This window comes from Brachionichthys hirsutus, chromosome 22, assembly GCF_040956055.1.
Source record: "Brachionichthys hirsutus isolate HB-005 chromosome 22, CSIRO-AGI_Bhir_v1, whole genome shotgun sequence".
Taxonomy (NCBI): Eukaryota; Metazoa; Chordata; class Actinopteri; order Lophiiformes; family Brachionichthyidae; genus Brachionichthys; species Brachionichthys hirsutus.
The window spans coordinates 2,065,078-2,087,863 of NC_090918.1; the positions used below are offsets into that span (position 1 = coordinate 2,065,078).

The 22,786-nt window shown below is 45.2% G+C and overlaps 1 protein-coding gene across 1 annotated transcript in view; it reads right to left on the bottom strand.

Moving 5' to 3' along the window:
- celsr1a (cadherin EGF LAG seven-pass G-type receptor 1a) overlaps nucleotides 1-22,786 on the bottom strand; it is a 56,338-nt gene that overhangs the window by 13,416 nt on the left and 20,136 nt on the right. The window contains exons 2-15 of the mRNA XM_068755476.1: nucleotides 20,115-20,470; nucleotides 19,748-20,036; nucleotides 17,233-17,455; nucleotides 15,611-15,726; nucleotides 13,856-13,944; nucleotides 9,670-9,750; nucleotides 3,636-3,793; nucleotides 2,546-2,709; nucleotides 2,320-2,445; nucleotides 1,239-1,405; nucleotides 927-1,112; nucleotides 726-839; nucleotides 475-649; nucleotides 232-373 (exon numbers count right to left, since the gene is read on the bottom strand). Of these exons, the coding sequence (XP_068611577.1) occupies nucleotides 232-373; nucleotides 475-649; nucleotides 726-839; nucleotides 927-1,112; nucleotides 1,239-1,405; nucleotides 2,320-2,445; nucleotides 2,546-2,709; nucleotides 3,636-3,793; nucleotides 9,670-9,750; nucleotides 13,856-13,944; nucleotides 15,611-15,726; nucleotides 17,233-17,455; nucleotides 19,748-20,036; nucleotides 20,115-20,470 (2,386 nt within the window). The remainder of the gene's footprint in view (nucleotides 1-231; nucleotides 374-474; nucleotides 650-725; nucleotides 840-926; nucleotides 1,113-1,238; nucleotides 1,406-2,319; nucleotides 2,446-2,545; nucleotides 2,710-3,635; nucleotides 3,794-9,669; nucleotides 9,751-13,855; nucleotides 13,945-15,610; nucleotides 15,727-17,232; nucleotides 17,456-19,747; nucleotides 20,037-20,114; nucleotides 20,471-22,786) is intronic.

The following is a 22,786-nucleotide window of genomic DNA, read 5'->3' on the forward strand; positions in this document are numbered from 1 at the left end:
ACAGGAAATGCTGCGCGTCATGGGGGTCAGGGGAAATGACTGGCTCTCAGTCAAAGATGGTTAATTTATGCAGGCTCTATGAAAATAGTGAAATTCTACTTTCAGTACTTAAGTATTTGAGACTAATGAAATCTCAGTCGCTGTAAGGCAGATATAAATATTCATCTTTTTATATTGATGCTGTGGACCAGAAGTATTTCGTTAAAATACAAATATTCAACTAGACCTTACTTGTTTTCACAGTACTGGCCATAGTAGTTCTGTCCACACTCGCAGGTGTAGCCGTGGGAGGAACTCGGTTTTCGAACGCATGTGGAAACGTGCTCACAAGGGTTAAGTCGGCAAGCGTCCACGCAGTTCTTGCCAAAATAACCTGCAGGACAAAGTGAGAAGACGCGAGGAGCGAAGCTCAGATCTTACTGAGCGCTCGTAAGGGTCATCTCGAGTGTTTCAATCAGTGGAACCTCATATTACCCGGGTCGCAGACGCAGGTGTGTGTGCTCCAGTCGTCGCTGCACTGGCTGTTCTCTGGGCAGATGTTTGAGTCGCAGGGATCAGCCAGGTCACAGCCGTCCTCCACTCGGATCATCAGACCCCGAGCCATGTTAATATTGGCCACGTTGGTGGCGGTCTCGCCCACGCGCACGCCCTGAGGAAGGAGAAGGTTGAAGGTAAAGATAACGTTGATTGAAGAAGCTTGAAGAAACGTAAAAGCGCACGCTCACCTGCATGCATCCGACGAATCCCTTGCTGACGTGATGGTCTGCTCCGGGCAAACCTCCGAGGTGGAGCGTCTGCAGCTTCAATCCGGGGAGGTCATGCCCGATCTCCATGGATTTCTGTTTTCAACAAAAACAATTGTAAATCGAACCCATCGCCTTGCAATCTGGAATCATTGCGTGTGCCTGCGTGTCATTTCCCTGTACCCGGTGCATGTCATAGTCCAGCGAGAGCGAAGCCATGTATTTGATGTCTTTTCCGTCTTTGATGCTTCGCAGTTCGACTAGCAGGTGGTGCCACTCCCCATCGTTGACTCGGACCTGGGGAAAGCTCAGCCACGCCACCATCTGCTCTCCCAACAGCACCTCCATACGAACCTGCTGTTCACTCACCTGTTCGGCGAGAGTGAGAGAAAAATAGATCAATCTGTAAAGCGGCAGCAGTTTTTGCCTGCAAGCGTCACTTCTTAATGCCTGGCAGGGATCTAAATCTGTGTGTACTTTTAAACTGTGTCTCACCATGAGCTGGATGGTGGAGGAGGGCCCGGCATTTGCTTGTATTAGGGTGCCAGAAGGCTGCCTGGTGCGGAACATGAGTCCAATGTACCAGGGAATAGTGATAGTAATGTCTGGGTCGCTCCAGGAGACCAGAGCCTGGCCGTCAAAGAACTGAGGAGATGGCATCACTGGAACGGGAAAGACAGCAGAGACAATTCAGAATCAGGCGCAAAATATAATTTGTGTTTAAATGTCTTTAAATGTGACATGCATGGCATTTAGGAAACTATCCTTGCTGCATTCTTAATCTGACAGAATTGGAAGAAAAATTGTTTGAGCAGATGTTTGTCTTCCAGTGGATTTTTTTTTTTTTTTTTACTACAGTCTGGATCGTTTTGGCAAGGTAAAATTAACGATGATAAATCTCCTGCTTCTTAATGTGGCGGGGTTTGGGCGTGAGGCCTTAAACCAAATCTGTCAACAAGCAAAAGATCAGACAACCCCCCCCCCCCCCCTGCTCTCTGTGATCCCATCCCAGTCAAGTTACTGGATACTGTGGCCTGGCACTGGCTTTGGCGGCTACCTCATAGACGAGAGAGGGCAAGAGGAGGCCGCCTCACCGTCAGGCTTTGTGTGGAAATATTCTCCCTGAAGGAGGAAACCAAAGTTCTCTCCCTGAAAAGCATGAAGCAGTTTGTTCTTCAAACCCGAGGGCATGTTCATGGATGTCAGAAATAAGAGGACTCATGAGTCAGGCTTAGTCAGGGGGGGTGTTCCTCATCCCATATGATCTCAATACTACACAATACTTCCTGGAAGTACACAAGACACATACCGATACACTTACTGGAGGTAAACGCACACGCGTATGTGTGTGGACAGAGGCTGACACAGGAGCAAGTAGGTACAAGTACATCCCAGCCAGAGACACACCTGTACTTGAATTCTTATCTCTATCAATAATCATGTTTTCAGTCCACAGACAGGGCCTATCCAAAAATTCACAAATAAATGTGTGTGTGTTTTTAAGAAAAAAATCATTTTGCTAATGATTCCTTTGAAACAAACCTCTTCACAATAAAAACAAACACAGACTTCATACTTTGTTCACAACTTTTGCCTCCATAGCCTGCTGGGCATTCGCAGCTGTACGTGTTCCACTTGCTGACACACACCCCTCCGTTCTGGCACACATCCGACGTGCAAAAGTTAGTCTTTGCCGGACAACCTTGACATGAGAAACAGAGAGACGACGTCATAAAGCAAAGAAAAATGAAAAACACGAGTCAGCTGAGCATGCCTGTGGTTTGACACGTAGCATGTCGGACCTGCTGCAGTGCCGTTGTTTGCGATGTAGCTGGCCATGTCGACGGGTTTGCTGTCAATGCTGAGGTTCCTCATGCAGCCCACAAAGTCTCTGTTCCTGACAGGAAAGTCTTCGGGTAGGTTGGGAACTCCGCCTAGCAACAGCGGCCCTGTTAAGTCCAGTGACCTGCAGAAAACCCAGACAGAAGATCACTCCCTGTAAAAAAAAACTATTTTCTTATGCACGAATAGGTGACATTATAAACAAAGAAAACAAAGACACACCGATTCCTTTTTGTTTTTATCATGAAAAAATAAAAATAAGCTAATTGTTACCACGACGGAGTCAGGTTCCAGATGCTAGGTCATGTAGGACGCAGGCGACATGCCAAGCCCTGACATCAAACAGCAAAGGGCTTTATGAGATTTAGTTTAAGTCACTGCTGCACAAACCCCCATTAAATCAGTAGATATAAGCTGTGCACACACTGATCAGACGCCACAGTCTGGCCAGAAGCTTCTTCAAGAGGCTGCGGGGAATCCAATGGGAATGGTGTATTGGGAGAACCACTATGTATTGTTTCAATGTTGGTCACCTAGAATTTAATATTGTGAATGGATAACTCAGGGATTAAAGGTGAAGCATTTTGCCCACCACATTAACTTTATGAAATCCAAAACTATTTTGCCACAGAGAAATTATTTACACCATTTATGTAGAGCCAAGAGCAAAAAAAAAACATATACGCAAACAATTAGGCCCTATGTAGTTTAACAAAAGCAACCCCCCCCCCCCCCCCCTCCAAAAATAAAAAATAAACACTCCCTTACAGAAAAGTGAATTAATTATTAAAACCAGTGTGCATCAGACTAAGCCTTCTGAAAGCAGAAAGATCTCAAGGATTAATGTAACGATTGAGACAAAATGAGGACAGATTGTAGAATGACAGTTAAATAATCAGTAAGGATGGTATTTAATGTCGCCCTGGAGGCGTAAGGACTTGAACTATTCGTCTGACTCTTTGGCCGTGGAGCGTGCCTGGTACGATCCAAACATAACGAGTGTTAAAGCCTAAAGAGAGGAAGAGGCGAGTGAAAAGGGCCGCAGCTCACTTCTTCTGTCCTGTCTGGGTGCCCTGGGCGGCGCAGGAATAGTTGCCGATCTGCTGTCCGAACCGAATCGCCATGGCGATGTCACAGTCATCCACAGCAACGACAGCCACCTTTTCTCCAGAGGGTCCGTGAGGGATGCCGAGACGGCCGATGTTTGGCTGGAAAACATCACAAACAGTGCGTCCAAAAGCTGTTCCTGATTCCATGAAAAGGTTTTCATTTATATTATTAATCAAACAATAGCTGAAATGTAATTTCAATGTAATCTGAAACAGGCCAGTTCACGAAAATCCACTGATTCACTGAATTTGATGATTCTTATTCTAATTATTCACAAAGAAAGGAAATCTAAAAGTCACATTGTGTCAAAAACATCACATTCAATCAATTTTTACATGATTATTGAATAATGAATAATGAGCCAGTAGCCATTCTGATTGAGCACACTTGTAAAGTGACTGACAGGCCTGCTCTGCACTTTTAGGATGCAGAATCTCTCTCATCTGATCTCATGCTTAATTTCTTCCTTCACTGATTTTCATTCAACGTGAGAAACTTGGCTGGGGCAGCGACTTTGGTGCTCGATCACGGGGGATCAGCGCTACACAAGCAAAGGCCGGCTGACTTTAACCAACACTTAGCAGGAGCACACAGGCCAGCGCTAAGCTTCAGGTGACAAACAGCCCATTGTGCATTCGCTCACACCTAATAATTCCAAAGTGGGCTAATTCTTCATCAAGGAATGGCTGCTAAATGTTGATCTGCGAAAATGTGCATGCGCTTAGAAAATCAGGCCCACCAAATCGCCTTAGTTTTTGTAATATCTAACCTTTGACTGAGTTCAGTGGAGAATTAATTCAACAATGGTGCTCTTAGAATGGGAGGCGATGCGAATTTGAGAAGAATAAATAAGAAATTCCACCAATTAAATAACACTTTGTTTTCCGAGAAGAGGGGAAAAAAGTACACGACAGGATGTAGCTAGAAGAGAGAAATAAAATAAGCTTAAATGTTTAAACTAAACACATCAGATCTCTGCCTGGTTGATCTGATGATTACAAATCAACAAACGGACTACAAGATGTGACAAAATGAAATGCAGAATCTATTTTCTGAAATCAGCTTCATCAATCAATAGTTTATTTCAATTTTTTTTTATTTACGTTCACATTTGAAAGTCTGATCAAAGAATGACAGAAACTCCGTGTGCATGCATCCCCTTCATAAATGGATTAGAGTAATGGGATACTGGTGGGGCAGAGACCACAGCACACAAAGGAGCAGGGAAAGAAGAAGGCCGACAAATTAAAAAGAAAAAGAGAGAGACCGACAAGAATAGGGAGGTGGAATGACCAGGAACAAGAGACTGAAAGAGAAAGACAAAAAGCGAAACTGGCAGACAGACACAAAATAAGCAGCAGCAGCAGGGTGCATCGTCGTCTATTTTGGCTGAGCGGGGCTCTGGTCCGGACATATTTTCCATCCCGTGGGGAGCTTGTTGCTGCCACTCCCTTCCACCGGCTCGGTTTCCACCGAGTCCACCAGAAAAACACTTTCACACTTTCCATGAAGACCAACAGGGAGGTCAGAAATACAGCAGCGCCATCGCTGCTGTATTTCTATTCCATTTCTCACTCTCTTGTTTTTCCATCGGTCACACACACACACATGCGTGCACACACACACACACACACACACACACAATAGTGCAAGCTTTGGGAGAACTTGGTCCCCTTCCTGTGGAAGTTTTACAATAGATAGCGTGGCCTGAAGACGTCATAATGAGCAATGCATCATGGGTTAACACAATCCATCATGTTTTCTAAGAGAAACTGCAGCCAACACGCATCTCTAATTTAATTTTACTATAATCTGAGGTGTAATCCTGCATGTTGAATTTATTACTCACATTTGTGTCCTATTGAGACAATTCCAGATAGGATAAAGTAAAGTAGAGTAAAGTTGGGACTATTTCATTTATGAATCTAATGATTTGTCTTTTTGGATTAATTCACTGAATAAATAGATGAATAAATATGCTGCTTAATCAATAAAATAAAGAAGGTAAGCCTTCATATCCCCAAACATTTCATTTCTTCCCATTAACAGTCCAAAGATCAACTTCATAGAGCCGAGAAAAAAAAATGTAAAAGTGAGAAAATGTATAATTTTGATATTAAAAATCACGAACCTCTACAAGACTTGTGTGTCAATAACCTATAATCAGCAATGTTGCTGGGTAGGAAACCACGCCCTTGTTACCGACAGCAACACCCCCACCCCCCCGTGCTGTCCCTGCAGGTGCATACATGTGTTGAACTGCCCCACCCTCAGCTGAAAGAGCCCCCCCCTCCCTGGGGGGGTGAACCGGTAAACTCTTGTTGAGGCCTCCCAAGAATGGCTGAGGTAGCATAACTCAAACCACAAAGGAAGGTCGTAGTAAATTATGTAATCTGGGTTTACGTTCTGAGCTGACAGCAGCAGCCTGAGGTAGAACGCTTCGGTTGAGCCCATTTGTGTCAGCTAACTAAAATTTTGTGAATAAAATAAATAAATAAAGAGAAAGCAGCAAAAAAATAGGCAAACAGAGGAAGAATAGAAGCTTCACAAAGGCAGGAAGAGGCTCCTTGTCTGCTGGAGAGGCTCACTCTCTATCTGTGTCTGTGGTCGGGCTGGTTACGGCTGCATTGTCCCTTTTAAGTTCAGCCGAGCGAGGTCGGAGTGAGATAAAGACATGCAACGGACACGATGGACCAGCAGCACAGCCGTGGAGATGCACTTAATCCTGACAGTGAGCCACAAAGACACACGACACACACACGAGCAGCAACATGCGACCAACACCACATCGACATGCAGACAGAGGACAAAGGGCCAAACGCACACACTCTACACCTCCATTACCGTCGGGCCTGTCAGAGCCGACACGATGACTCAACCCGGCCCCGCAGGTAGGCTAAAGAGCCTTGCTGCACAGCTTGAATTACATGCAGAACACTGTTCAACAACGTAGTCAGAGAACACATAAAATCTGTCAAACTAGTGTGTGTGTGTGTGTGTGGAGGTGGGAGGGGGCAGTCGTGTGTTTGTGGACTGTAGGAAGGATGTCTGCAGAGTGTGTTTTAGTGTTTAGTGTGTGTTGAGTGAGAAACTGGCATGCATGTGTGTGTGTGTGTGTGTGTGTGTGTAAAGCAGGAAGCAGCTCGTAGATCTGCAGACGGCAAAGCAGTACGCTTGGACAATAAAGGAACAACGGGCACACGTCCTTTGATTCTGTCCTGCTCTCTCCTGAGGACGCGCCATTGTATATTAAGAAAAGATGCTTTCATCGTTCGTGCAAAAGCCCCGAAATGTTGCCACGACATAAACCGCACGCTCATAAACCAGCGCGAAGAAGCGGATATCTCTCTTGAGTCAGTGCTGGTGCGTCCATCGTCTTCTCAACAGTGCCCAGCCACGCCCACATTACCTCACCTGCCCTCTGGCCATGTAAACCTAGAAGTGTGAATTATTCAAACAAACACACACACACACACACAGTTCCCAGAAGCTTGACAAAGGCGCTGCGATGTCCCGCGTTCAAGCCTATATGTTACTGCTGCCTGCGTCGCCTCGTCACGCTGCCACCTATCAGTGCAGGCAGATGGACGGCGTCCATTGTTGGCTTGTAGCTTTCAAGCAGCCAAAACTAATGTGCAGAGGACAAGAAAACCTGAGATAATTGCAACCTTATCCTATTTGGAACTACTTGAGAAAATTCCTTTTGCAAGTCAACGACACGGCGACCTGTCTGTAACCTGACATCAAGGGGATAAACTTCTAATTCATGCTTTTCTAACTGCATGTAAAGCATATTTTCTTTCTGGCAGGCTTTGTCTCCAACCTATTCTGCACCATTCATCCTTCTTCCTCATGAGGTATGCAGGATCAATTTCATCTGGATGATCTTAGGAAAGATTTGTTTTCGTGCAGCTTGACAATCGAAATCATAAATAAAAAAATAAAAATTTGCTTAATATGAGGGGGGGAGGGATTAGCCCGGTTCCGTTCCCATGACAGCCACGATAAACATCTCGGCTTAAGCGTTATATTTATGACACAGACATGAGAGTGCCGTTCATCCTCCCATTCAACTCCAGAGGAGGAAAAAAGTTTTATCTTTAATGTAGAACTGAAAAATGTCCAGTTTTTAAACTGATTTATGGGTCTGGTGAACACACACAAAAAAAAAAATCCTTTCTGTGGGAGAATAACATCAAACTAAATTCCTGTATCTCCGTCTGACCCCAGAGGAAGCAGCTGCAGAAAGTCGAGTGCCGATCCAGCCTTATCTAAACAGGTACGGCAGGAGTGACGCTAATGCCCAGCGGTAAAAGCAGCAGCGCAATAAAACTGATCTTGACAGGAATCATATAAGACATAAGAGATATATAAAAGGGCATTAGTGATAAGAGCTGAGGATGGGGGAGACAGAGAGGTGCAAGAGGAGGAGGAGGAAGATTACATTACTGCCACGACAAGAATATTCCTTTATCAATCCCACTTTATAGATGAGAGGACTGAAATAAACGGAAGTTTTCACTCACGATGGTCCTGAGAGTTTTAGGTCATGCTAACAAAGGAAGCTGAATGAGCTTTTTATTTTGAAAGGTTCCCAGAGCAAGACGTTGTAATGAAGTAATGCGTCTATCTAATCGGATGGATGGCACCCCAACCTACTTTTACTACTCACGGAACCAGTTATACATTATTCACCAGGTTTAACCCGCCATTGCCCATCATCCTACGCGTTTCCCAAAGCCAGACACTTTTTTCGTGGTGCAGGCAAATAACATCTGCAGGAAGATTTATTCAAACGATTGATGAGAAATTGCTCAAAATCATTTCAATATTGTATCGTTTTTGACGATTTATTGACTTTATCAGACGATATCCATTTAAAGTTCAGTTTAACCTTGACACACACACACACACACACACAAAGAAGTTGGCAAGAACAGCTAAAACTAAGTGAAGTCATTTCTAGCAAAATGAAACACTACTATTAATCCAATAATCCTCAAACTAACAATCAAAGGACTGTTTGCCAATCAAGAGAGACGATTAAAGACACGAGCAAAAAAAATAAAACCCCTCAAGCTGGCCTAAACAGAGGCATCTGAGCCCCCGGGACAAATGTGCAATATAACAGAGCTGCCTTCAAAGATTTCTGAGCCTTATTAATCCTGCCTGACAGAAACGATGCTTCGTCCTGCCACGCTGCTGCCAAGGCAAAATGAAAACACTCCCTGACTCCCTGTTTGCCTACCGGCCTGCTGGAGCTCAGACATGTTCATTTCACCTGAGAAAACCTCAACGGGAGCTGGCAGGTGAGGACGAGGAGACCATTACAGTGTCATTTCAGCTAATACACCATTTTTTTAGATCCTAGGGGCAAGGAGAGATGTGAAGTCAGATGATAGCGCAGGGGAGAAAAGTGAAAAAGGCATATATGTGCGCATGCAATGCTTGAGAAAGATGCAGCAGTAATGCAAAGAGGCAGACCTTACTGTCCAAACTGCAAAGCGTAACATAGCAACCAAGTAAAAATCATTCCAAACCATGAAGCACAAGCATTCAGAACTCTTTATACACATCCCATAGAGGAGGAAACCTCCTTGAGCCTAAAGGACATTGTGAGTGGATTTTACAGAACTATCTATGTGAAATGTTGTTCAAAAGGAGAAACCTCGGAAACGGTCAACACTGTGGAGCAGATAAAAGATGAAGGGGGGGGGGGGGAGTTATCAGTCATTAAAGGAACTGCTTTAGGACTAGAAGGACAGACAAAGAAAACCAAGTCAGACCAAGCGAAACCTTCAACCCAACCAAAAGCAGAGAATGTCCAGACTCTACAACGTCCTCTTCTGAGGTCCAGACCTGACCCGAGCCAGACTCAAGCAAGGCTGACTAGGTGCAGAGCAGGTACTAAATGAGAGCCCGGGGGGGGGGGGGGGGGGCACCGGTGTGGACTAGGCTAGAGGTCCGAGGTTACCTCCTTCTGATCGAGCTCCAGCCAGGCAGTATAGAGAGGGAGCCAAACAGCCCCACTGGGGTCCACCAGACTCCCCCCTTCCTGGGAGAGAGACACCATGAGAGAGAGACACTGCGTTAGACCTGCATCCCACAACTAATCCATGTGTGTGTGTGTGTGTGTGTGTTTCCAGTTTTACTTCATTTGCTTCATTTGAACTTCAAAAACACGGGGGGGGGGGTCTGCGATGGCTGGATAGTCACAGATGCTGCACGCCGCACAGCCGCTAAGTCAAACAGAAGCTTCAGGCACACTCCCATCGCATCAATGCGATGGGAGTGTGTTGTGATAACCTCAAGTGTGTGAGGTCTGCGGAAGCCTGCATCGAGAGGAACAAAGGATAGCAGGGCCCCTTCCTCTAAAAACACACCCTGCTGGTGCATGCAAGCGGCAGCCTGGGGTTCACTTGAAAAAAATTACTTCTGAAAAAAAAACCCCACTTAGTAGACAAAATAGACAAACCTGCACGTCATAACACAAACACAGAGGCATGGTTCCTCCTGATGCACCCATGAAGAGTGTGAATGCGTGTTACCATGACACCATCATACAACGAAGGGCGGCATGGTGGCGTAGTGGTCAGTGCTGTCGCCTCACAGCAAGAAGGTACCGAGTTTGAATTCTATCTGTGCGGAGTTTGTATATTCTCCCCGTGTCTGCCATGTAGTGAATGTTGAAATATTAACTCAAGGCCTTTACTTATTTAATTTCATTATTGAGAATAATGCGTTGGGTTGCATCAACTGTTGCAGCCGAGAAGATGTGGGATTTAAAATTGAACACAGCACCTATTAGGAGTAAAAGCTGCTTCAACTATGCCATGAACTAATTTGCACATGTGCTCTGATGATTAAAGTCCCGCCGTGTAAACAACAGGATCGTGAGAGCGAGAGGAACAGCACATGGAAAAATAGTGAACTGTTGGTCCTCACTGGTGATAAGAGCCGGTCTGGGAATGCCGTCGACACACCCTGGCTGTAAATATCAGAGTTAACATTAGCCACTAATGCGTTTAACATGAAGCGTTCTGCTTTCAAAAAATACTACGAGCACACACGATGTCATAATTATACTTCTATTTAGTCAAGTGGTATTCCATACTTTTCATATTCCTCTAATAAACGAGCCGGTGAAACATGAAAAAAACATAAATCATAAATAATTGTAATTTATTTAATCAGTGCAGGTGGAAATAGATAGATAGATAGATAGATAGATAGACAAAGTTAACTGTCCTTGAGAATCTGCACCAGGGAATTTCAAACACAGCTTTATCCTTCCATTTCTTTTCAGTAACATCTCTAACAGCAAATTATGCATACATTCCAAGGCACTCGCACGCACGCACACACACACACACTCACACACACACACACACGCACATGCGCGCTCTCCATCTATCTACCCCCCATGGATGCAAACACAAGCACACACAGCTTTCCAACCCACCCAGATCATTGCAACAATGGCAAGTCCATGTCTGTTGTCATGCCAACCCTCCCTCAACCTTTGACCTCTGTTTTTAAGCAGAAGCACCCGGGTTCTGGGGGCACCCGTACGTCTCGGCACGACTTCAAAGGCCTCATTATCTGACCCCATGAATCTTCATCAGTGCAATTCTGTGTTGTGTGAGTGCGCCATTCGGACCGCTATCTGGGGCTTACGCAGAAAGAAAATCTTATTGGGCATAATGTCCTGCAAATTAAAGAACATTTAAAAATTGTAAGTGTTCCGAATTAATATCATGATTTGATTGGGCGCCAGTTAAGATGTTAAGAATATCAGCTTTATTCTCTAGCCTAAACAGGCCACTTATCATTTAGCAATGCATTATTTGTAACTCACAACTCTTGTTTAACAACTCAAGAGGGAATCGCGTTGACTGGGGCAGCTAATTTGAATGCCACATCTTAGTATTTACAATTTAAAATCATCCAATTTGTAATCTTTATTAAACAGTGTTTACCATTTGAATTGCACGGGTCAGAAGTCATAAGCAGCTCAGCACAGAGGCACAGCGGGTGGTGCTTTAGCCTCACAGCAAGAAGGTCACAGGTTCAAATCCAACTTGGGGCCGTTCTGTGCATCCAAGAACATGGTGGAGCGGTTACTCTAAAATTGTCTGTGGGTGTGTGTAAATTATTATCTGTCTTTGTGGCCCTGTGGTGAACGTTTTTCACTCACGGCCAACGTGTGCCTCCTCCTTACTCATCCTTGCATAAACACGTCAACACATCTCATCTACTGTGAGACCATTACTGCTTTTTTGCGGTACACATATTTCTGAACCCCTCCAGCGACCCATGTAGGATTAAATTACAGTCAGTCTATCTGACTTCTGATCAGTCAAGGCACGAAGAAAGGCTGACCCCGTGTCAGCGCTACAGTCAGCCTGGAGGTAATGCAGTGGAATGTGTCACCTGATGTGCAAATAACTGTCTGTATTAAGAATGGCATTGGTGGAATGCACACAGCCAATCTTCTGTACGCTAATAACACGGGGATAGACTGATGGGATGGCCGTTTGCATCTGTGCATATACTGCTTGTGTCTGCATGGCATAGTGACAGGCAGGGCGCCTATTGGACAGCGGTAGGCAACCTTTTTCATGACGCGTGCAACTTCCCAATATACTCAAGCCCAGAGTGCCAACAATTACTTATTTAATAAAACGGTACCGGTCCGCGAGGCATTTAATACCGGCCCACAGAAAGAAGAACTCATTTATATAATTTCCATTGAATCGATTATTAGAGTCAAAAAGTCTTATTTTGAAAAAACGAAGTGAATTTCAAAGTGAAAAGTGAGTTTTCTTGGTCACTTGATACGTTACTAAAAATGTTTTTTTTTTAAAACAGCCGTGTCTTAGGTTACCGACCCCTGCTATAGGATGAGTTCAAAATAAAAAGAAATTGAAAGTTGATGGAACAGGAAAAAAGTAGGGAATATGTTTAAACACAGATGTTGATATCCTATTTCCATGGAGACATACCCGAACACAAACGCAAACAGGCTTCAGTGCCAACATAATGTCTTGGTCATAATACCGGCGGCTGTGCAGAGTCTAGAAGGAACGTTAAAAAAACACGACAAGCTTCAAGCTATTGTCTCCAGCATCACAAAGGCGGTGCAAAAAAAGCACCTCCAACAATGGATGCAGACGCGACCCTGCAGCTTGCAAGGTCCAGCATGGTAGCCTGACTCATCAGCTTCGATGAATACTGGCCGCTAGGCTACCATGGATGCTATGGCTTATATAGATAATCCACACAAGAAGGATGTGAACAAGAGGTGAAATGTGAGATGGTGTCCATTGTAGGTTGGCATTAGGCCCGAGATGCTTTAGCTTGCAGTGTCGAATGCATGAAGCGGGAGAAGTGAAGGTATGAAGAGAAATCAATGCTCCTTCCTGCCAAGTAAACAACGTGACAAAGGCCCTTTGCTGATTTTCACTTTTGTTTACTTGCAACTACTAAACTTCCACCGCACCAGAGTGGTTTAAAAATGAATCTGTCAAAACTCTGAATTGAAGTTCTGCTGAATGAAACGGTATCCAGATGCAAATTATAGGACCTAAAGGATCACAGGTCAAGTTTCATCTAATTCTATGCTATGTTTAAGAACAACGCCCACAAGCTCTGGAAATAAAAATTACAAATGGTAACTCGACTACAATGCAAGTCCTGATGGAATAAAAATGGCTGAAGTGGATACTCGAGCTGCTTTGCAAAATTAGAGCCGTCTCCTTTCTGAGATCGGAGAAAAGAAGGAAGAAGACTGTCGTGAGAACAAGTTGGAAATGACTTTATTCTCTGGGTCGAGTAAAGGAAATAAATACCAGTGATAACTAAGAGTCTATCATTATTACCACATTGAGACGATCTGCCCTAGGATACTACAAATAAAATATACTATACTCTTCTGTCTTCTCTTTGTTGTTGTTTTTGTTCACTAGCTCAGTAGTCATGGTCAAAAGTCTTGGTCTTGAGCTTCAGTTTTGAACACTGGCTATTTGCAGAAATAAAAATAAGAAATATTTTCTAATCAGTTATTTATGTTACAAACTCTGCAAAGTATTTTCTCCATTTCCCGGTTCTGACAGGTCTGCTGGATGCTCAGCGCTCGGTTGGGGACTCAGGTTTCTTACCTTGTTGTAGTAATCAAGCTGGACAGAGTGCCACTGGCCATCACTGACCCCCCCTGGGATGTAGGGAGACACTGTGGTCTTTGTCTCACCTGGATGACAAGGGAAGTGGGGAGGAAAAGGGAAGGGAGTGGTGGATAACAGAATAGACGTGGGGGTAGGAGTAAGAGGGGGGGCAAGGGAAAACACGAGAGGTGACCTGTTACATTCTGGTGTCGGTCTGAATAAAGGGGAGGATCGAGTTGAGTCTTTTTTTTAAATTGTGCAATTGCATTTTCCCCCTCTCTTTTAATATCAGCGCAAAAAGCATGGAAAAAAAACCTTTAGTATCTATGCATGTGTGCCAATTGATGATCCAAATACAAATCTAGATCAGGCGACTGTTTCAAATCCAGTCCCCTTGCATTGCTGTCTCAGGGTTATATGATAAAAGCTAAATTGTCTCATTAATCTGACCGAATGAGAAGATCAACTTCTACAGGTTAGGGTTAGGGTTAGGGGGGGACATATTAGGGTTGAAGGGGACATATTATGAAAAAAAATAAATCACTTTCCCATGTTTCTACAGTAATATTTTGGTGGTTTCAGGTCATAAACCATCCAGTCCATCCTGGTTATTTTGCGTAGTTCTGTAATCAAGTATTGAAACATGTCCGGCAGCATTCTTCCCCGTTGTGACGTCACACCGGGGGGGTTTGGGAACTGCATTACCTTGTGGAAAAAGGGTATAATACGTCCCCTTTAAAGGCAAACACACACACACACACACACACACACACACACACACACACACACACACGCACAATGAATCAAGTGTTGTGAAAGCCAGTTTTAGTCCTCAGTATCAATGGCTCTCAAGGAGATTGTGGAGCACAAAGGCAGCAGATCTACCAGGGGTTTACTCTGTTTATCAAGGGCAGGAATCCACTGCACACAGTACAGGAACACTGAGGAGTAAGGTGTGTGTGTGTGTGTGTGTGTGTGTGACCGTTAATAAGTGATGTCTCTTCTTCCTGCTTGTGCACGTGAGAAACAAAAAAGAGAGCAATGAGTGTTTAAGTAAATGATTATACATCCTACTTTTTACTTATTTTATTATACTACATGAATGTAATGAGTAATATTATTTTTCCTCTCTCGCTGTCCATGACTGACAATTCTGAGTATTTAATCTGAGTCGTTAATACAAGTTTTAGTCATATTGCAGCCTTGAAGTGAGGCACGAAGACTTGGCTTGGCTCCCGAGCAGCCTCCATCTATCACAGTCACACTGAACTGGATTCCTTGCTGTATGGTACCATGGGGAAAAAAAACAGCAGCCACTGCTGCAACGGATATGTGTTTGATCTGAGATCCAACGGTTACCAGTTTTAATAAAGGCTGCAGGTGTGCGCATGTGATTGCACAATTGTGTGCGCATGCATCACATGCTTTAAAAATGTGTTTTTCTTCATTCAGACTTTGACTTTTATTTTGTCACTTTGAAAGTCCGTCTTATCCACAAGCACAGAAACACAAATAAACATATCTGCATTCAAATACATGCATGCACTAACACACACACACACACACACACACACACACACACACACACATACCCATATCAAAAGAAACTGCATGTTGATAAGCGTTATCCAGCAGGCTCTTTGCAAAAGCCACTTTAGATAAAGCTCGCTAACACCTGTGCTAATTTGCTTGTAATGGAGCTGATGTTATCACACGCACTCTGTCGTAAACACACACATTATGGGGCCTAACCTCCAGAGAAGATGAGCTGAATCTGCTCCTCAATAATCTCCACAGCGATGAAGTCGTGCTTCTCGTTGAATCGGCCGTTGTAGAGAAGCAGGGCGTTCCTCTCGCTGGTGGCAAACCTGCAGAGACCGACGGGAAGGAATAAGAAATGAAAGAAAATAATGTCACATCGTAAAGGTTGAGCTGATTCTTTTTTTTTTCCAACGTTGGCTCATGTTTCCTGTTACATTTCGAAGCGGCACATCCTAATCAAGCAGCTCCAGGCAGCTTTAGGATGAAAGGGCCGAGGAGCTCTTGAGGAAAAGTCGCTTGGAAAGGAACAGCAGGATGCGTGAAGCCGGTGTTCCCAAAGAGAGGAAACACTTCCCCTGCTTTAGATGATGCACTAGAGTGGAGCCCCATGTGAGAAAGAGGAGGAAGGGGGGGGGGACACCTGTTAAATGAGACTGAGTGGATAAAACTCACATGTGTGACTGTTTGTGTGGGTTAGGATCGTAAGGTGAGGGCAGAGAAGTCAGCCGACAGATGCCAGCGAGGCCAGCGGGGACAGGAAGTCAGGATGGACGCCGCCAAACACCGATAAGGGGAACTCATCACACAGCCTTTCCTGTTTTCACCCCATTGCAAACCTTTCTCTCCGTCATTGTGTTCAACCTCATCTTACCTCTAACCTGTAATCCAACCTGCGATAAGGTTTTTCACCTGCAGAATATCTACTGTGTTATGAAGCCGCTGAACCAGGTTTATTTTTGCTTTATAGGAAGTTGCACTTGTACTTCCACGCATGTGCGTGCATTGAGAGGCGGGAACTGAGACACAATGGAAAAAGTGTGCACATGTCTCGGCACGCCCCCGGTTGGCGCACTTCAGCGTATGAACTCTGCTGCGTTTGATGGTGCAACTCCTCACACTCCCTAGATTAGCGTTTACGAAGCACACTCCTACAAGTAACGTGGACACGCACATGCTGTTGCTGTGCAGAAAAAAAAGGCGGCGCAGCAGTCCCAACAGGAAATGGGATCCAAGAATTAAAACAAATAATAATACATTATTTTAAAACATTTGTGTGTCGCTTGAGGTTTGTTGCAAAAATGTAAATTGTGTGTTTATCTGCTCTAATGTGCAGAAAGCTGTGAGCATTAGCATATATTAGCTTAAAAAAAAATACCCAAATCATTTTTTTTCAGCTTTACTTCCTCCTGGCCTGTAGATTTTGAAAAGTCTTTCATACATTGTGAATTTATCAATAATCATTTGTCTGAACCGAAAGCGTGAACCAAACAAATCACTGCAAAGCACATTCCGATGGCAACGCCAGTCACAGTGATTTTATTTGGCCATGTTGACAGTTGTGAAATTAAAGGGTCAAATTCAAAAGATAGTCTGAGGCATATTTAGTTTGGCTAATACAGCCTTAAAGCGACAGCATCCTGAAAAAAGCATGTTTGCCAATGAGAAATAAGAATCCTGCTTTTGCTTACGTGCGACACCGAAGAGCAAAATCTCAAACATATTCATTCAAAATTCCTAAAGTTACATCTGTCATCCTTTTCACTGAAAATATCACATCCCCATCTTGTTTTATCTGGGAAATGAACATGGACAGGAAACAGGAAAGCACTCACATGAATGAGATGGTGAAGTGAAACCTTTGCCTCAGGCCTCTGAAGGTGATGAAGGACTGTCCGGGGAAGCTCCGTGTGGTCATCTCGCAGTAGGGCTTCTCGTACGCTCCCGGTGGACACCGGCACGCGAACCCCCCTGCAAGCCGGTTGACGCACTCTCCTCCGTTCTTACACACCCCGGGAACACACCGGCCCGACGACACATTCAGCTCACAATGCTCGCCTGTGAGAAAAGAAGGGCTGAATGAATAAGAGCTGTTGGTGTCTTTACTGCTGCCTCTGTTTGTCCAGGAGACATCTTAAAAATCAGCATTTCATCATTAAATTAGCAGCGTTTTATCTTCTCTTTGAAGTATTGTGTCCAGATTAGCCTGAAACGCCAGATTATTGGACGTCTCATTGGCTTGGAACCCAGCTGAAGTTAAGCCAGGCATATACTACATCTTTTCAAACATCAGGTTAAGCGAAGCCTATCTCCATTCTAAACAGTATCAGTAACAACAGAGCCCTGTTTATAGGCCTTTTCCTGGGAAGCACTTAGCTGCAAGCTGAACAGAGAATTTGGCCATATTTGGAGAAAAGAGGAGAGGAGAGGAGATAGAGAGGAAAGGAGCACAGAAAAGGGAGTGGCCAGGAGAGCATTTAATGCAGAGTGAGTTAAAGAAAGAAACAAGGAAGTTGTGTTTCTTTTACATTGTGCCTGAGGAAATAAATCCTACTGACGCGTGACGGTTGAATCAGGACTGACAATGGAGTTCAGAGCTCTTTATACTGAGTTACATTGCTTTCTTTTGAGAGTTGTTTTTTTCTCCATGAAGATAAAAGCTAACCGGCTAACGAGGAGGCGCGGGGTCCATCCCTCACTGGAAGTCACTGCATGCTGATATCTATTATCCAAGGTCATTCAGCCATTTAACTGTGATGGGCCACACCATGGGAAATTCCTCCAAAATTACCAAGCTGTGTCCTGAAAAAAACAGTTGGCTCCAGCTTCCTTGCTTGGTTCATGTAAATTCCTCCACTAATAGACCTGTGATAGCTGCTTCTGTATCCCATGCAGTGTTGTGTGTCAACTTACTGTCCACCCAGGACACACACACACACACACACACACACCTGGAACCAGCTAATGGCCCTTCTCTCCTCAGCATAATCCTTTTTTTTTTCGAGGGTGAATTATAAAGATCTGTTTCCCTATAATGTAGGAAACCCTAGGAGGGCGGAACGGGGCCCCCGCTGTCATCAGCCCAATAATGGCCCCCCGATGAGCCCTGACTATCTTGAGTTGAACTGTGACCTTCAAAAGGAGGGAACATCAAGATATCAGTGAGGGATATGGCGATGGCCAAATGGGCAAGACGGACAAGTGGAGTAAAAGAAGGAAACACATGACCATGACGAGTGAAAAAAGCAAAAGTGGGTATAATCAGGTAATTACAGATCAGATAAGACAGAGGGGGGCGAGTGTTGGGAGAGGGAGGGGAGGGATGATGGCTGCCAAGGCTCTATTAGGGAGAGACAGCCAGTCAGGTATCAGATGTACCAGGGGAAGTACGGGAGGAAGATCCGGAGCATCGGGAAATATTTTGGAAATGGATCTCAATGGGGATGATGAAAGATTCCAAGGCTTCCCATAACTTGCCCACCATAGGAGGGCTGTGCAGGGAAACTGGAGCTACCAGCCTCCAGGAAGTTCTTTAAATTGATGAGACGCATCAGGTTAAAATCACATTTTTCTATAACATATGTGCATAACATTCTTTACATTAATTTCTTCCTGTCTTTAATGTCCATCAGAGGAACTAGAAAAGCACTCAGAGAGCGCAGACCTCCGCCAAGCAGCTCATTCCCCTCCTAATTGGATTCACATCGTCCACATGGTAATCTGGATCATAAAGAAAAGGTTCTAAATGGTTCTTTGTGTCTTTATACACCAACCATGAAAAGTGAAAGTGAAAATCGAGCTGCAGAGAACGGACTACAGGACAGAGTCAGACAACAACTGTCCAACAACAGCCACTAACTGTGACCCGACAGACTTTGGTTGACTGATTTGTGACCGTAAATATATATATTTTTAACTTTCCTACATTTTTAATGACTTTTCCCCTCAAAGCAATAACAAAGGGACAACACAAGTGTCGCTTTGGTGGATGGGCTCACTGATTCATATAAGAGACAAATCTGGTTTGACCAGAGTCGTCAGCATTCTCTGCACCTCGACAGAGCAATAAATCTATTTGTGTGCGTGTGTGTGTGTGTGTGTGTGAGTGTCTTTAGGTGGCATCACAAGCTTCATCAGGAAGAATACGAGCACTGTTACAGATTTAGAAATAATGACGATAAACAATTATTTAAGAGGTATCATCACTAATTGTAGATTAGTAACTATTTCTCGAAAATGTCTTATCATAATAAAAAATAAAAACATTTGTAGAGGAGACTCTTGGAAAGGGGAAGAGGTGTTTTGATTTTAGTTTGACTTGTGGAACGCTGCCAATGGGAGACGACTCACCCGCGAAGTCTTCCTGGCACTCGCAGGTGTACCCTCCCTCTCGGCTGCGGCACCTCCCGTTGTTTTCGCAGGGGCCCGAGTAGCAGAGGTCGATCTCCGTCTCGCAGTAGTCGCCGGTGAAGCCCAGAGGGCAGCGGCAGCGCAGCCCGTTGATGGGGTGGATGGGCCGAAACAGAACCGTGTCAGAGGAGATGAAGGGAGGGGAGCTGTCGAACTTCAGCACCGACACGCACTTCATGTAGTTCTCGCAGGGTTCCCGCAGGCAGATGTTGTCATCGAAAGGTAACACCTGGAGAAAGAGCTCTCACATGAATCGTCTTTACATTGGCAGAATGTGCTCGTCTTTGCGTGCGCCTTGGGCATGTACCTCCTGAGAGGCGATCAGCCTGAGGAGAGTCCTGTTGAGGTAGATCTGCTCCTGCAGCTCCTCAGAAGGGAAGAACGTCCCTTTGCCCGGGGCGCCTCCCGGCTGCATTGCCGAAAAGGTCACGTTGAGTATGGAGCCCTGGACATCGGTGTCGTTTTGGATGTTGAACACGAACACCGCCTCCCGTCTGGTGGAGAGAACGGCCGCCACGCCCTCCAGGAAGAGGCTGAGCAAGGGGGAGAGGAAGCGCTCCTGGGACATGTTCTCCAGACGCACCGTGATGCTGTTGGTCAGCATGTCATCGGTGATGATGGTGACACGCAGCGTGCAGTGGGCGACAACGCGATGGGTGCCATCTGGAGGGGAGAGAGAGCAGATATCCGACTGTAAGCGTCATACAGCGCACTCTTCAATTCGATTCAATTCCGGTTTGGCGAGTTTCTGCCATATGTAGCAACTCGACACACCACAGGAAGGTCACGGTGCCACAACAAACTCGGACAGGTCCAACGCGTTTCCAAAGTTTACGAGGAGACGAGATCCTCAACAACCAGTTCGGATTCCAGTTTCATTTTCCAAACAAGCCAAGCCAAGCCAAGCCAACCTGGCAACGCCATCTATGTAGCGTGCCTGCGCTGCATTTCCTCTGAGAGCAGGAGAGACGCGACCTGCAACTTGATTTACTGTCAGACGTCTCCGTCTGTATGTCTCTGGACAGCTGCCCCACAGTCTCGTCCACACATGTTGTCTTTCCTCTGCCGGTCACTATAAAATGTTACTATCAGTATTTACTACAACGGAAGTGAAATACCCAGACATAGTAGGTGGACATTAATACCACCGCCACCATCATTATAACCCAGTACTGGCGATACACACTCCGGTTGACCCCCAGCCCCATCTCTTCTACCTTTAATGACTTTTATGCCACAGCTTAACAGCTTATCTTGCATCCTCTGTAGCACTTTTCCCGCCTGGTTGAATAAAGCGGCTGCCCGTCTGAGTGGATTCGTTTGTGATTCATACTCCCGGGTTGGGAGTAATTGGATCAGAGCAGGATTTCTGCCCCTGGGGAGGGCTGGGGTCTGCTCTCATACTCCTACTTCTGGCACAACTGAAAGCTCGGGTGCCTATGGAGGGGAAACAGACGGCTGCAGGCTGAGGAGGGCATGGGGCTGGATGAAATGAAGCCTGACAACAGGTGGCGAGGCCAGAGGAAATTCAGAAGGGCACAATACTGTTGAAGCGGCACGGGAGATGGGTCAGATTGCACGGCTTTGCTGAACCGCACTGGGCACATGAGTGTGTCATGTGTGTCTCCAAGTGTCAGTGTGTGTGTGTGTGTGTGTGTGTGTGGTGGAGGAGTCGCGGCGAGGTTCGCTCTTAGATGCAGCCGAGGTCGTTTCTCAGGACCACTAAACTCCTGTAACACGAAAACACATGGTGTGGACAGCCAAGAGGCTAACCGCTACTGCTGATCCATGGCTGTGGGGGGGTGGGGGGGGCAAGAAAGAGTGATGGTGCATGTGTGGCAAAGGAGTGGCAAAATGCACATACAAACGAGACACATTTAAGAAGTCACCCTGCAGGGCAGCAGCTGCTGCGTGACGACTGGCTAAAGGAATGGAGGTGCTTGTTTATCAAAGCAGAAACAGACGAATCTGCAAGAGATTGTGTTGGTTCCTCTGCAGCGACGGCTGCAGCTGTCTTTCCCTGTCGTTCTGTTATTCCACACACCAGAGATCCATCAGCTGATTACACACAAACACACAGAGCATGGGCTCCTAATGTGGTTGGGGGGGGGGCAACTGAAGTCATCTGTTACCACCAGGGCTAATTAAACGGCAAAGCCTCCTGCATTCCCATGTATTCATCCTTGTTTGACACCTAAACGCCGTTCTGTAGCGATCAGCGCCCGGCTTTCACACGGTGACGCGCGGTTTCATCACTAAAGCGAACCGCAGCGCTTTGATGCCGTTAGCTCTGTTGTTTTAGCTTCTCAGAGGAGAAAAGTTGGAAGATGATGAAACTGTGATGCCTCCGAGTAGGGCTAGGGAAAATAAACAAATAAAGAAAATCATTAATTTAAAATAAAATAAAATAACAGTGTGTGTCAAAAGTCAAAAACACACGTCGCTAATCAGCAGACGTGCACAAACAGGTTTATTTCTGAAACCGTGTTAATGGATGAACCTGCAAGTAAATAGAGGAGGCGGGACACTCACAGCAACATTCTCATATCTTATTATATTAATAAGAAGCTTTAAAGCCTTGTAAAGAACAGCAGTGTGTTACAGCATATAATTGCCTTTCTACTGTCTTTGCAGTTACTGGACTTCATTTATTTGGTGACTTCTAATTGATTTAATCATTGACAAAAGCACAAACAGGCCACACATTTAGATTCCGGCGTTGCAGGTGGTGCCGCCTGCGGAGGTGATAAGAGCTGTTAACGTCCTGTGAAGCAAGCGGCACCAGCGACACACGTCTGTTTGTGCACGAGGACAAACGACTACACGCCCATGCACGGTTACGCTCTCCTAGCACTGTGTGTGTGTTATTTCTACAGGGCAATTTGTTCAATGTTATGCATCAATTTGCACACGCACACACACACTCATCTCCAGTCTGTGGTTTGTGCGCACCCTAATCAAAATTGTTGACATGCACTG